This window comes from Bison bison, unplaced genomic scaffold, assembly GCF_000754665.1.
Source record: "Bison bison bison isolate TAMUID 2011002044 unplaced genomic scaffold, Bison_UMD1.0 scf7180017864289, whole genome shotgun sequence".
Lineage (NCBI taxonomy): Eukaryota > Metazoa > Chordata > Mammalia > Artiodactyla > Bovidae > Bison > Bison bison.
In genome coordinates, this window is record NW_011494861.1 from 1,960,336 (window position 1) to 1,973,639 (window position 13,304).

The 13,304-nt window shown below is 45.9% G+C and overlaps 1 protein-coding gene across 4 annotated transcripts in view; it reads right to left on the bottom strand.

The window, feature by feature from the left end:
* The window catches only part of CLCN6 (chloride channel, voltage-sensitive 6), a 33,867-nt gene that overhangs the window by 15,271 nt on the left and 5,292 nt on the right, over positions 1–13,304 (bottom strand). For 3 of the 4 annotated variants that reach the window (XM_010849864.1, XM_010849865.1, XM_010849866.1), the window contains exons 3-11: positions 11,431–11,496; positions 10,687–10,752; positions 8,014–8,080; positions 5,946–6,052; positions 4,777–4,903; positions 3,520–3,587; positions 2,182–2,240; positions 1,205–1,337; positions 71–184 (exon numbers count right to left, since the gene is read on the bottom strand). In XM_010849864.1, the coding sequence (XP_010848166.1) occupies positions 71–184; positions 1,205–1,337; positions 2,182–2,240; positions 3,520–3,587; positions 4,777–4,903; positions 5,946–6,052; positions 8,014–8,080; positions 10,687–10,752; positions 11,431–11,496 (807 nt within the window). The other variant, XM_010849867.1, reaches the window with a different exon arrangement.

The following is a 13,304-nucleotide window of genomic DNA, read 5'->3' on the forward strand; positions in this document are numbered from 1 at the left end:
TCTGATACTTTACTTAAGAGCAATTGTCACGGGTCAAAAAAGAAATTCTGAGCGCAAGGACAAAACATACCTTAAACTCGCCGAAGTTCAGCAGCCCAGGGAGCTGGAAGGAACCCCAACTTCCAAACTGAATTCCAGAACGAAAGAAATTGAGGGTGAAGGTGGCAGACATGGAGCAGAAGAGCTGGGAAACAGGGACAAAAACAAAAACAGCTCATAGCCGCAAGTCCTACTTCTTCCTGGATGCGTCCCGTAAACCTACTGCTCCACACAGAGACCTCCAACTCCAGGTCTGGACATGGGGCTCAGGTGACCACGGCTGTAAGTTCACCTCAAGTGTGAAAAGCTGGAAATCGGGCTAGTAGGAGTTTGCATTCAGCCTTTTGTGGACTATTTAAAGTCTATGGTGCACCAGACCCTATGCTAAAAGAGGAACAGCAAACACCAGAGGAAGATGTGTTCCCTGAGCGAGCAGACAGGAGCTCAGTCAGGACCACAGCTGGTCTCACGTTTCCAGTCAGATAGTTCGTCATAAGAGGGTAACGTCTCACTGGGGACGGGAAGTATGTTAATATGGGAAATAGAGAACAGTCCACAGGAGTTAATATGGGAAGTAGAGAACAGTCCATAGGAGGATATAGGCATCTAGAGCAAAGGAAGTCAGTGTGGCCTCATCAAAACTATAGGTTAGCCTGAAACTATCCATTAAATCGAGCCTTTTACCACTGCTGTATGTCCCTTATTCACTTTGGTAATTCCCCTTGTCTCAAAGTCTGCTTTAACACTAATAAATTACTTTTTGTTGTTGAGTTGCTCAGTTGTGTGACTCTCTTGCAACCCAATGGGCTGCAGCTCATCAGGCTCCCCTGTCTATGGGATTTCCCAGGCAAGAGTACTGGAGGGGGTTGCCATTTCCTTCTCCAGGGGTCTTCCCGACCCAGGGATTGAATCCAAGTCTCCTGCACTGGCAGGTGGATTCTTTACCACGGAACCTCCGACAGCAGCCTTATTTTGGTTAGTGCTGACATGGTCTACCTTTTCTGTTCCTTTTATTTTCAGACATTTATGACTGTACATAAAGTATGTCTGTGGTAAACAGTGAAAGAGGAGAAAAAAAACTCCTGGTAAATGTATCGAGTAAGAGTTGTCCAGATGAAACCTGGGGTGGGGGTGGGTGGTTAAGCTCGGGGAAGGCCCTCCTTACCACTCTCCATGTGAGCCCTTGGTTCCAGAAGGACGAACCCTCCTCCAGACTGAACAGGGTGCCCCCAATGGGGGCCCCAAAAGCCGCAGCAACTCCGGCAGCTGCCCCTGCTGATACAAAGTCCCGCTTGTCTCTAAGGGGTGGAGAGAGAGATGGTTTATCTGAGAAACAGTCCTCAGGCTGCAAAGGGCAGTTTTCTAACTTCCTTATGCACCGACATTCTATTATCTCGAGACCCAAGAACAGCCAGGGCTCACAAAGGGCTTCGATTTCTGCCGAAGTGACTCAGCACTGAACACAGTTCACGAACCAGCCAGGTGCTCTCCCCTATTTGAACTCTGCCAGGCGGGAGGCTCCCTGACATTAGTCAACTCCAAGCATGAACTCTCAGAAGGCAGGTCGAAGACTTCCGGTGTCACCACTGAGCCACCGGCTCCGTAGACCTTCCTTCCAGAAAGCCCAATACCAGAGAAAATGGCCAAGTGTGGCTGCAAGCAGAAGGGCAGGTGACAGTACCTGGCAGGAAGGTGAGAAGGTGGACCCCAACCTGGGTGTGGGCCCCTGACTGCAAGGGCCTCGCCAGGCATGCAGGTCAGTAACACCTGCAAATCGCACAGGGTGCAGAGAGCTTCCAAGCCTGAAGTGGCGGACCAAGTAAATAAACTCCATTCTTGATAATATGCCAGTGGACTTTCTTGGTTGTATTTTTTATCTTGGACCATGTTCTTTGTTGCCAGAGATGCTTCTAGGCCCTGGGTTATGGCAAAACAGAAGCTGTGATGTCTGCTTGCCCCTTGTGCTCCTAATTTTCAGAAAAATAATTCAAAGCCCACCTACTTCCTGATGGTCGGGTTCTGCATGCAGCCCACCCAAGGCAGGGAGACTATGAGCCTGGTTAGAGCAGGTACAAGGTCTCAGTGGCAATAAACAGCTTGTTTAAAAAAAAAAAAACACCCCAATTTCTAACCTTTCCATACCTGTCACTTCGAAAATAGGGAAAGTTAAACTGGATCTTTCGTAAGGAGATGCTCTGAAACTAGAACAGGAGAAAACAGAGTTAGGGAGGGGCCCGAGGCTGCAGGAAGCCACAGCACTGGGAGTCCCTGCAGCCTGACCGCTCCTGGGCAGGAGCCACAAGGAGGAGAGTCTAGGACAGCAGCTGCTGAAAGAGCTGACTTTGAGGAGGAACTTCTTTCCTACCCCCGGATTCCTTCAGAAACTGCGTTTTGTACATAGTCAACAAGTCTGAAAGGAAAAGGGGAGACAGCTGGGTAAAAGGTGGAGAGGAACTGAAAGCTGCTACAGAAGACGTGAGCTCTGCTCGGGGCAGTCACCAGGGAAGAGCCAAGTGACTGCCTGACAAAATCTCAGACTACGGCCCCGTCCTGGCCTGGCCTCCTTCTACCTCTCGGCTTACTTCCTAGAGGCCAGTGCATGGAGATGAGATGAGGCAGTAACGAGAGAGATCAAAAGATGGGCTCTGGGCGACAGGGTCTTCTCTCCTTCTCCTGGACAACACAGCGACCGCAGCAACTCCCTCCCCTTAGAATGTGAGACATAAACTGTCTACAAGTGACAGTTCACAAGGAACTGAGACTTTCCTCTGTGGACCAGCCTGTGAGAAGGGGAGTCTGGGAGTCCTGAGTGAGCCCCTTGGCCTCCCCGAGCCTCGGCTCCTCATCTAGGAATGATGCTGATGAGGACAACTAAACCCGAGGGGGCTTTTTTCTGGTTGGGCCACATGGCTTGTGGGATCTTAGTTCCCTGACCGGGGATGGGACCCGGGCCCATGGCAGTGGAAGCTCAGAGTCCTAACCACTGGACTCACCAGGGAAGTCCCTGAAGTGGCTTTAAAGAAGAGAGGAGATGGGACAATAGAGTTTGGCCCAGATGGCACCTGATGAACAGCAGCTGTTATTCCCTTGACGCATCCAACGGTATCAGCATCGGCCTGTGCCTGAAACCATCATAGCCAAGGCTTCCAGCCTCTCTCGGGATGCTCTGCAAGCCACCCTGTGTGCAGGCGCTTGGCAATGGCTGTGGGAGCACCGGGTGACTTTCGTTTGAACTCTCTCTCTGTTCCATTTCTGCTCCCAGGACCCTGCAGGGCCCCAATACAACCTCCAGGTACCAGCTACCTGCTCTCCTGGGAGATAGACCTCATAGTTTCTCATCAACCCAAACTGATAATGGATCCCAAGGCCACATTAGGGTGCTCTTGATGGATTTTCTCCCGATTTTAACTACGGACACGTCCCTGCCCAGGAGGCCCACTCTGAAGGCCAATCCGCCCCCGACAGCCCATCAACCCTTACCTGTGGGAGGCCAGCCCCCACCACTGCTCCACTGTGGATCATGGGGCCTTCCTTCCCCACAAAGAGCCCTGGGAACAGGTGGAAAAAGGCAAGACAATCTATCAGCACAGAACAATCTTTGTTACATAGACCTTTCTCTTTACAACTATAAAACAGAGGTGATCAAGTGACTTGCTAACAGTGAGTCAAATCCTTATCAAATAAAGAGAAAGTAACCTTGAAATTTTTGGAGAAGGAAATGGCAACCCACTCCAGTGTTCTTGCCTGGAGAATCCCAGGGACAGGGGAGCCTGGTGGGCTGCTGTCTCTGGGGTCGCACAGAGTTGGACACGACTGAAGCGACTTAGCAGCAGCGGCAGCAACCTTGAAATTCCAAATTGGGGGTCAGCAAATCGTAGCCTGTGGGCCAAGACAGGCTTGCTGCCTATTTTTATACAGCCCAAGAGCTCAGAATGGTTTTTACATTCTTGAGTGGATACATCTGAAGTGGTTATGTAAATTTAAGCACCTACACCATAGCTCTTTTTTGCCACTTGGCCCACAAAGCCTAAAATATTTACCATCTGGCACAAAAATCTTGCTAACTTTGCTAAAAGCCAACTCCACAAACCAACTAGATAGTCGCTCTACTTTGAAACTCAATGGTGCGCTGGTCAGACAGCTCTGAATGGTAACTTATTAACAGCGTTTACATTTAAAAACTAACTCATCAACAAAAAGTGCAGAGATCTGTTTGAGGGTAGAAACTTCCAAGGCCACATCTGCTTAATGTACACCCATAATGATTCTTGTCGCCTTCAATCCTGGAAGGCTTGAAAGATAAACGTCAGGAAGATGCTTTTGTGACTTCCCTGGTGGTCCGGTGGCTAAGACTCCAAGCTCCCAATGCAGGGGACCTGGGCTTGATCCCTGGTCAAGGAAGTAGATTCCACATGCTACAACTAAAAAGACCCTGTGTGCTGCAAATAACAGGGCTTCTGAGATGGTGCAGTAAAGAAATGGTGCCTCCTACAGGAAATGTAGGAGATGCGGGTTTGATCCCTGTGTTGGGAAGATCCCCTGGAGGAGGAAACGGCAACCCACTCCAATACCCCTGCTTGGAGAATCCCAGGAACAGAGGAGCCTGGCAGGCTACAGTCCATGAGGTCAGAAAGAGTTGGACACGACTGAGGATGCTTGCACACCACAAATAAGACCCGCATAGCCAAATAAATATTTTTAAAAAAGAAAAAAAGAAGAAAGAAAGACCCTCCTGACCTCCAGCCACACTGAACAGCACTCCAAAGACTTTGCAGAGCAGGGTCCGGAGACGGACGATTCCAGGCACTTTCACGCCATTCAGATAGCATTTGATCTCGGGGATCCCAGAACCGGCTGCCACTGGCTGAGGGGGAGAGCAGGCATACTCAGAAACTCAGAACCCACTGGGCTCACCCTGGACAGCACCACACTCAGTAGGCCTGATGCATTTCTAACAAGTTCCTGGTGATTTAACATCTCCTGCGAGGGGAGGCTTTTCAACAGTCAGTCAGTTCAGTTCAGTTGCTCAGTCATGTCCGACTCTTTGTGACCCCATGAACCACAGCACACCAGGCCTCCCTGTCCATTACCAACTCCTGGAGTCTACTCAAACCCATGTCCATCGAGTTGGTGATGCCATCCAACCATCTCATCCTCTGTTGTCCCCTTCTCCTCCTGCCCTCAATCTTTCCCAGCATCAGGGTCTTTTCAAATGAGTCAGCTCTTCGCATCAGGTAGCCAAATGCCGCCCTTCATTTCCGGAGACTCTTACCTCATTTGTCTAAGCTGGGTATTGGTCACTTTTAAAGTTCTTTAAGGTTTAAAGCCGGAGAAGGCAATGGCACCCCACTCCAGTACTTTTGCCTAGAAAATCCATGGATGGAGGAGCCTGGTAGGCTGTAGTCCATGGGGTCGCTAGAGTCGGACATGACTGAGCGACTTCACTTTCACTTTTCACTTTCATGCATTGGAGAAGGAAATGGCAACCCACTCCAGTGTTCTTGCTTGGAGAATCCCAGGGACGGGAAAGCCTGGTGGGCTGCCGTCTATGGGGTCGCACAGAGTCGGACACGACTGACGCGACTTAGCAGCAGCAGCAGCAAGGTTTAAAGCATTTGTTATTCTAAGGTGTTTTCACAATTCCCCAGGTGTTTCTTCTAATGTGCTGTCAAGGTTGAGAGGCAACCTCCTAGTCCAGATTGTTCCCCTTTAATCTCCCCAGAGGCTGAAACCACTTTCAGAAAACCTCTCTAAGTGAAAGAGAGATCACTTTTTCTACAAGAATCTATACTCTTAAGACTAAATCAGTGTCTTGACATTTCGGAAATGGAGATGGAGAAAAATGGACTCCCCAACAACCTCATGAGCAAGAAGACCCCCACTGCCTCACCCCCATCACACCTCACCTCAATTAGGACAAGAAGGCTTGCGAAAAAGACAAACGTCAAGTTGAAACCCAAGAGTTCCAGGAGGGACAGCGCGAGACAGCCTTTCTGGCTGCACTCCTCCACCGCTGCAGAAATGGGGTTAAGGAAAACGAGCCTGCCAGTAGGGGCGGTCCTGCCACTAAGTATGAAGCAGTTTTTCTTCCTCTGAAGCATGGGGGCTGCTTACTGCACATCTTCCTGTTTTCCACATATAAACTTCACAAAAACACAACTGTCTGAGATATCTTCTCATTGGTGTTTTCAGTCATTAAGTCATGTCTGACTCTTTCGCGACCCCATGGACTGTAGCCTGCTGGGCTCCTCTGTCCAAGGGATTTCCCAGGCAAGAATACTGGAGTGGGTCGCCATTTCTTTCTCCAGGGGATGTTCTCAACCCAGGGGTAGAAACCGCGACTCTTGCATGGGCAGGCGTTGAGCCACCAGGGAAGCCTTTGTCTCCTACACTAGGAACCATTTTAAAATCATGAAATACTTCAAACATTACAAGATGTACAAACATCTGTACCCTCAGAGCCTTAACAAATCTCAGTGTTAAGCCACATCTGCTCCAGGTGCTTTTTGAAAATTCAAACACTAGATACCGTTCAAAACAGCAACAAAACCCCTTGTGCCTCCCTCCCTCTTTCATGGAAGAAACCCCTAAGCTGAACCCTTGCACATCCTCCCCGGAACACGTCCATGTGCATCCATACTGTTCTGAGTGTTTCTGAAATTAAAACAGTGGCATTGCGGTTGATGCACCTTCTACCCTTGCTCTCTCTCCCTCAACACTTTCTGAGAATTAGCCATGTTGATCTAAAAGCTCTGGTTCATTTTAACTTCTATGTGAAATTACACCATCTAAACTACAACTGGCCCACTCTCCCATCTGCTGTGACAGCAGTGTTCTGCAATCCCAGAGATGCAATGAACATCTCTGTGCATGTCTGAGGGCCACGCCTAGAACACAAACGCAGGAGTCAGGGATGCGCACCGTCCTGTGTATTTAACTTTCACTTCCCTGCTGGTGGTGAGGTTAAGCGCTCTTCCACAGGTCATTTTCCTCTTCTGAGAACTGTCTGCTCACATCCTTTGTATGTTTTTCTACTGAGCTGTTTCGGCTTTTTTCTTAATTGAGTTGCTGTTCTCCCTCTATTATGGATACTAATTATCTGTCTCTTAAATGCACAGAGAGTCACTTCTCCTAAGCTGTAAACTTGTTTTTCAGTTTGTTTATGGAGTTTTATTGTCTGAGTTTTTTTTTTTGATGCGTGTATAAACAGAATGTTTACTTTGATGTCATCAAGTTTATTGATCTTCATGCCTTCTGGAGTTCTTAGAGATTACTCCCTGGTCTTGACGTTACACAGTCTCTTCAAGTTTTGTTTTGCCTATTTACATCTTTAATCCATCTGGAATTAATGTATAGTACAAAGTAAGAATCTAATTTTGTATTTTTCCAGATGGGTAACCAATCTCCCAGCATCTTTTATTAACAAACCCATCCTTTCTCACTGATTTATAATATCAACTCTGTCACTCACTGCATTGCTGTATGTGTGTGGGCCCATTTCTGCTTCTCTATTACTTTCCACTGGTCTAACTGGGTGTTCTTGTACCAATATGACACTGGGTTAATTACTATATCTTAAATTATGTAAATCTTGACATCTAGGACGGCCAGTCCCATCTGCTGTTCAAAGCTGTCTCAGATACTTTGGGCTCTTTATGATTCCACACAAATTTAGGAAGAGAATTATTTTCAAGTTCCATGAACAATTCTAGTGAGATTTTCCTTGGAACCACAATCAGTTCACAGACTGATAAGAAAAAACAGGTATCTGGGCTTCATGTCTTACTACCATGACCATGAGCATCTTTCTATTCAAGTCTTCCTCTGTGTCCTTTGATAATAATGCAAAAGTTTAATCACAAGTGGCCAATAAGTAGCTCTTCAAAGATCACGTCTGTAAACTCATTTCTGTATGGGAAAGCAGGGTGAGCAACCACACATGTTGGGGAACACTGTGACCCTTGTAAAGGATACATGCCTGCACCACACCAAACTTGAGCTGCGTGAAAAGCCGAGCAAAGAAGTCCACGAAGAGACCCACCTGGGAAGAGGACAAGAGCTGTCACCTGAGTTTCCACACTGTCATAGGCACTCCCCTGGAAACACAGCCCCCCACCCCCCACCGCTTGTTCTCCTTGGTCACACGCACCCATGCTACCAACAGGCCATGTGTGAACAGGCCTTTCCTTAGTCAAGGAGTGCCCCACCTGAGTCTGGTCCCACAGCCCTTCTGAGGACAAAAGAAGGGGTGTAGCTAAGTTGTCAGAAGGAGAGTTACAACACATAGGGATAAGAATAAAAAAAGAACCTCAGACCAAGGAAGACTGAGAGTGCTTAGAAATAGTACAGAGGCGTGTGAGGGCCTGCTCTGCTCTTCCCAAAGGTAGGGTCAAAAGAAGAAAGCCAAACACACTTTCAGTGATCCTTAGCTGGGTAAGTGTAGAAAACATTAGGGTATCAGAATATTACTTTGAAAGCCAGTACCTACTCAGGAGTAGTATATGGCTGTTGCACATGTTATTGTTCATTCACTAAGTTATGTCCGAGTCTTTGCAACCACCTTGACTGCAGCATGCCAGGCTCCTGTCCTCCACTATCTGTCAGAGTTTGCTCAAGTTCTTGTCCATTGATGATGCCATCCAACCATCTCATCTCCTGTCACCCCCTTCTCCTTCTGCCCTCAATCTTTCCCAGCATCAGGATTTTTTCCAATGAGTTGGCTCTTTGCATCAGGCAGCCAAAGTATATTCAGGACTGATTTCCTTTAGGATTGACTGGTTTGATCTCCTTGTATTCCAAGGGACTCTCAAGAGTCTTCTCCAACACCACAATTCAAAAGCATTTATTCTTTGGCACTCTGTTATTACCATTTTATAAATCATGACTTCGATTTATAACCATTGTATAACCAATGATTAGCCTGGTGAATAAGAGAAAACCACTCCTGTTCCACTAGCTCACTCTCTGAAGGGCATGCTCAGGACTTAACAGAGAACTGGGAAGACTTCTGACCATGTGAATTCAGGATCAAAGGCTTTGTGCCTTTAACTCTGGTCTTCCCACAAACCAGTGCTTGGGGGGCTTTTAAATATTGAAACAATAAACAGTGACAGATCAAAGGAGAAGAGAGCCAGCAGCAAGAGGAGATGGTTGCTACATTATTAAGGCAGGTCTGCTTTCAGACCTGCCTTAAGGCAGAACAGGAGGGTGTTCGGTAAAGTTGCTAGAGTTTGACACGACAGTTGCAGAAAGACTAACACCTATATGGCTAGTGACTATGCTTATTACAAGGTAATCTGCAACCAGGAAACTATAAAGCAAAATAAAACAATTAAATCAGCCCATGATTCCCCACAATGGCAGAACATTATCAAAGAGGCCTCCTGAATGCTATTAATCTTAAATAGTAAGATGTTCCTTCATCTCTGAATTTACTACAGTAAAAATCTGAAATTAAAACCTGTGGTCAGTTCCTACGGCTATGTTATGTTTAAATATGCATTTACACTTAATGGGTACGTTATCTAGAATTAAGTTTGAAACCTGTGGTTAATTCTAGAGAAAGGTGATGAACAGGCTACTGCTTAAGAATACATATACACTGTTACGGGCTAATGTTTGTGGTCTCCCCTGCCCACTCCCAAATTCATATGTTGAAATGCTAACCTCCTCTAATTAGGAGGTGGGGGGGGGCCTCTGTAGGTAATTAGGTCATGAATAGGATTAGTGTCCTTATAAAAGAGACCCCAGAGAGCTCCCTTGCCTCTCCTGCAACCTGAAGACACAGCAAAAAGACGGCCATATGTGAATGACGAATTGGGCCCTCACCAGACACCAGATCTGTTGGCCTGGACATTTCAGACCCCAGAACTATGAAAAGTAAATGCCTGTTGTTTAAACCCCTCAGTCCACGGTACTTTTGCTATAGCAGTCTGTATGGATGAAGACAATCCCCTTTTCTAACAATGTATTGTCAGAAAATCAGATTTGACATTTACCATTTGGATTGTCTACTAACTCTTCCAGCTTCTCTGCTCCGGGTTGAAGCACGGTGAGTCAGCAGTTATGGTTCCAGACTTTTGCTATGACAATCTTTGGCAATATTTCATGATTTCTTCTTGTCTGGGATTCATCTGTGAATGTGCTGACCCAGAACCCTGTGCACTCAGGCGTATTCCTCTACCCACAACTGCCAGCTCTACCTTCTAGGTAAAATGAGCAGTGTTCAGGGAAGAGGGACGGCGTAATGAGTTCATGGAGATCCGCGATGTCCTATTTACTGGCATGCTGTGCTCGAGCAAAGAGCATAATAGCCACACTTTTGTTCTCATCATGTTGCTTTCTCCCTGCACAGTGACCTCAGCATCCACTAAGCACTCTCCCCACTCTGCCATCTACCTAATGGGACCACATAACAAAGGACAGGTCTTGAGCAAGACTTCAAGTGCTTTAAAGGACATCAGTGTTGCATGGCTCACTTTCATTTCAGAAATTGAAAAGTATAAAAAAAGTATCAGGATTATACTTAAAAAAGAAAGAAAGAAAAAAGGCATTCTCTGTTAGAAGGACAAATGACTTATCTGCCAGACTGGCACATGCCCTCTGCCCTCTGCTGCCCCTTGGCCCACGATCTCCTCGCCTGCTCACCAGACCGGTGCAGACTCCAATGGCAAACACCATCATCCACTTGACTGCCTCATACTTGCGACCTTTCTGTTCACAAAGGAAAAGAATGACTCAGGATTATGATGGCAGCAACGGGGAACTACATCTTAGGCAACCAGTTTCAGACTAAATTCCACATGGACAGCAAGCACAGAGATGATGTCTGGTGTGGCAGGGAAGCTTTACAATGCAAGAATGAAGAACGCGAAGGGCCAGGCCAGGTGCACTGACAGTGGACATGCTGGCTGGCAGGTTGAAGGACTAAGGAATTAATAGATTTAATTTAGTTAATAGATGGTATTAATAAATATCCCATGAAAAGGGTTAAGAGTCCAAAGGTTAAGGAAATCACTAAAGTATTTAGAACAAAAAAGAGGCTGTCCAAAAGAGACACAGATGTATAGAAAAGCCTTTTGGACTCTGCAGGAGAAGGCGAGGGTTGAGAGAATAGCATTGAAATATGTATATTATCATATGTGAAACAGATCACCAGTCTAGGTTCGATGCATGAGACAGAGTGCTCAGGGGTGGGATGGGGAGGGAGGTGGGAGCGGGGTTCAGGATGGGGAACACATGTACACCCATGGCTGATTCATGTCAATGTATGGCAAAAACCACTACAATATTGTAAAGTAATTAGTCTCCAATTAAAATAAATAAATTAAAAAAAGAAAAAGAGGCTGTCATAAAACCTACTTGGTCCCAAAAGATCAATAAGGAACTCACCTTATTATCCATAGTCTCCAAAACTTCCAGATAAGGGTCATTGATACAGCGATCATAATCCAAACTCTGAAAGAGGGATGTGTGAGTAAAGAAAAAGTTATAAGCAGATAGGAAGAATTACCATAACCTGGAAAGGATAAACCTTCCAGTTCCCACCACTCAAAGCACTGATGGCCAGAGCAGCACTCAGGAAGGGCTTGTTAGAGACACAGACTCTTGGACGCCCTCAGGTCCTTCTTAATCAGAATCACTTACATGGCCGTTTCAGCAGCACCCCTGTAGGCGAATACTTTACGCTTCAGGAAGTTTTAAACTACATATTTTTAAGTGCCCTGTTTCTGCCAAACACTAAAGTCCTCATGCCCTCACTGGTGTTACCCAACTTACTCCATTAATGAACAAATGCTTCCATTAACCAGAACCAAATTAATTTAGCAAGTCTAATTTTAAGTATCTTCTGCAGTTAGGATCTGTGAAAAAGAGGTGAGTCACGAGACAAACGTGGAGACTGTTTTAAAAAAACAACTTCCAGTTTATGTTAGAAGAGGCACAGATCCAGCCTGGCTCCTAAAACAGTTCCTTAAACTTCACGGAACACAGCAGTTTCGCAAACAATCTGCAGGTGTGCCAGGGACATTTCTGAGGAACAGTTCAAAGGAAGTGATTTTATTTCTACATCATGCACAAGCAGTAGCAGTCTGGCACCAAAGGAAAACAGTCTGCTGTGTGCTCTCTCCCCGTAACCTGTTGCTACCTACACATCAGCTAGTGAACAAACTTGGGACACTGGCCTGGTGGCCACACTCCCACACAGGAGTTCAGAGTCAGCCGCTAAACAAACGCAGGTGTGACATGTGATAGTTCATTCCATTTCTGTGACTACCCAAAGTCCAAATTCCTTTTCTAAAAGGGTCCTGGAGTAGCAGCAGGTGACTGATCAAATCAACTTTTATCCACCCAATATGCAAGACTATGTAGTCATAGGGCTTCCCAGGTGGTACTAGTGGTAAAGAACCTGCCTGCCAATACAGGGGACGTAAGAGACTCGGGTTGGGAAGATCCCCTGCAGGAGGGCATGGCAACCCACTTCAGTGTTCTTGCCTGGAGAATCCCATGGACAGAGGAGTCTGGCAGGCTACAGTCCATAGGGTTGCACAGAGTTGGACACGACTGAATCGACTTAGCATGCACACATTCATGTAGCCATTAAAAGAATTTGGACAGGTCTTCAAGGACAGATGTGGCCAATGTGCAAAGATTAAGTTAAAAAGGCAAGATGCAAAATAAATGAATAAAGGCAGATGTAGATTAAAAGGTGTAATAGCATCCTATTTTGATTAAACAAAGATTTGTATGTCAGCAAACAATAGAAAACGTTTGGGAAAACCGTTCACAATGGTTAACTCTGAGGTGGTATTTCAGTAGGCACTCACATCTGGATATTACTTAAAATTTTCCTGGCAAATATGGTGAACATTTTTTTATATTAAAACAAAATTGTCTGCCTGATTATAAAACAAAAAAAAACAATCAGGGGAAAAAAAAAAAAAACAACCATTAAACAATATTTCTGCTGGGAAACTAGACCCATCAGTGAATGATTAAACATATGTGTATTTAGTGGTAATATATATACACATATATGGTTTACATACACACACACACACACACACACATATGCACACACATACAGTAGACCCTTGAACAACAAAGGGGTTAGGGGAAGCAACTTTCCACACAGGTAAAAATCCACATTTTGCTATTTCTTCCTCAAAAATGAAGAATTTGATAAATGGCTCAACCAAGGACAACAAGCTGAAATAATGTGGATAGAATCAGGACTCAACCCTAGTTCTTTAGATTCCACACACTGT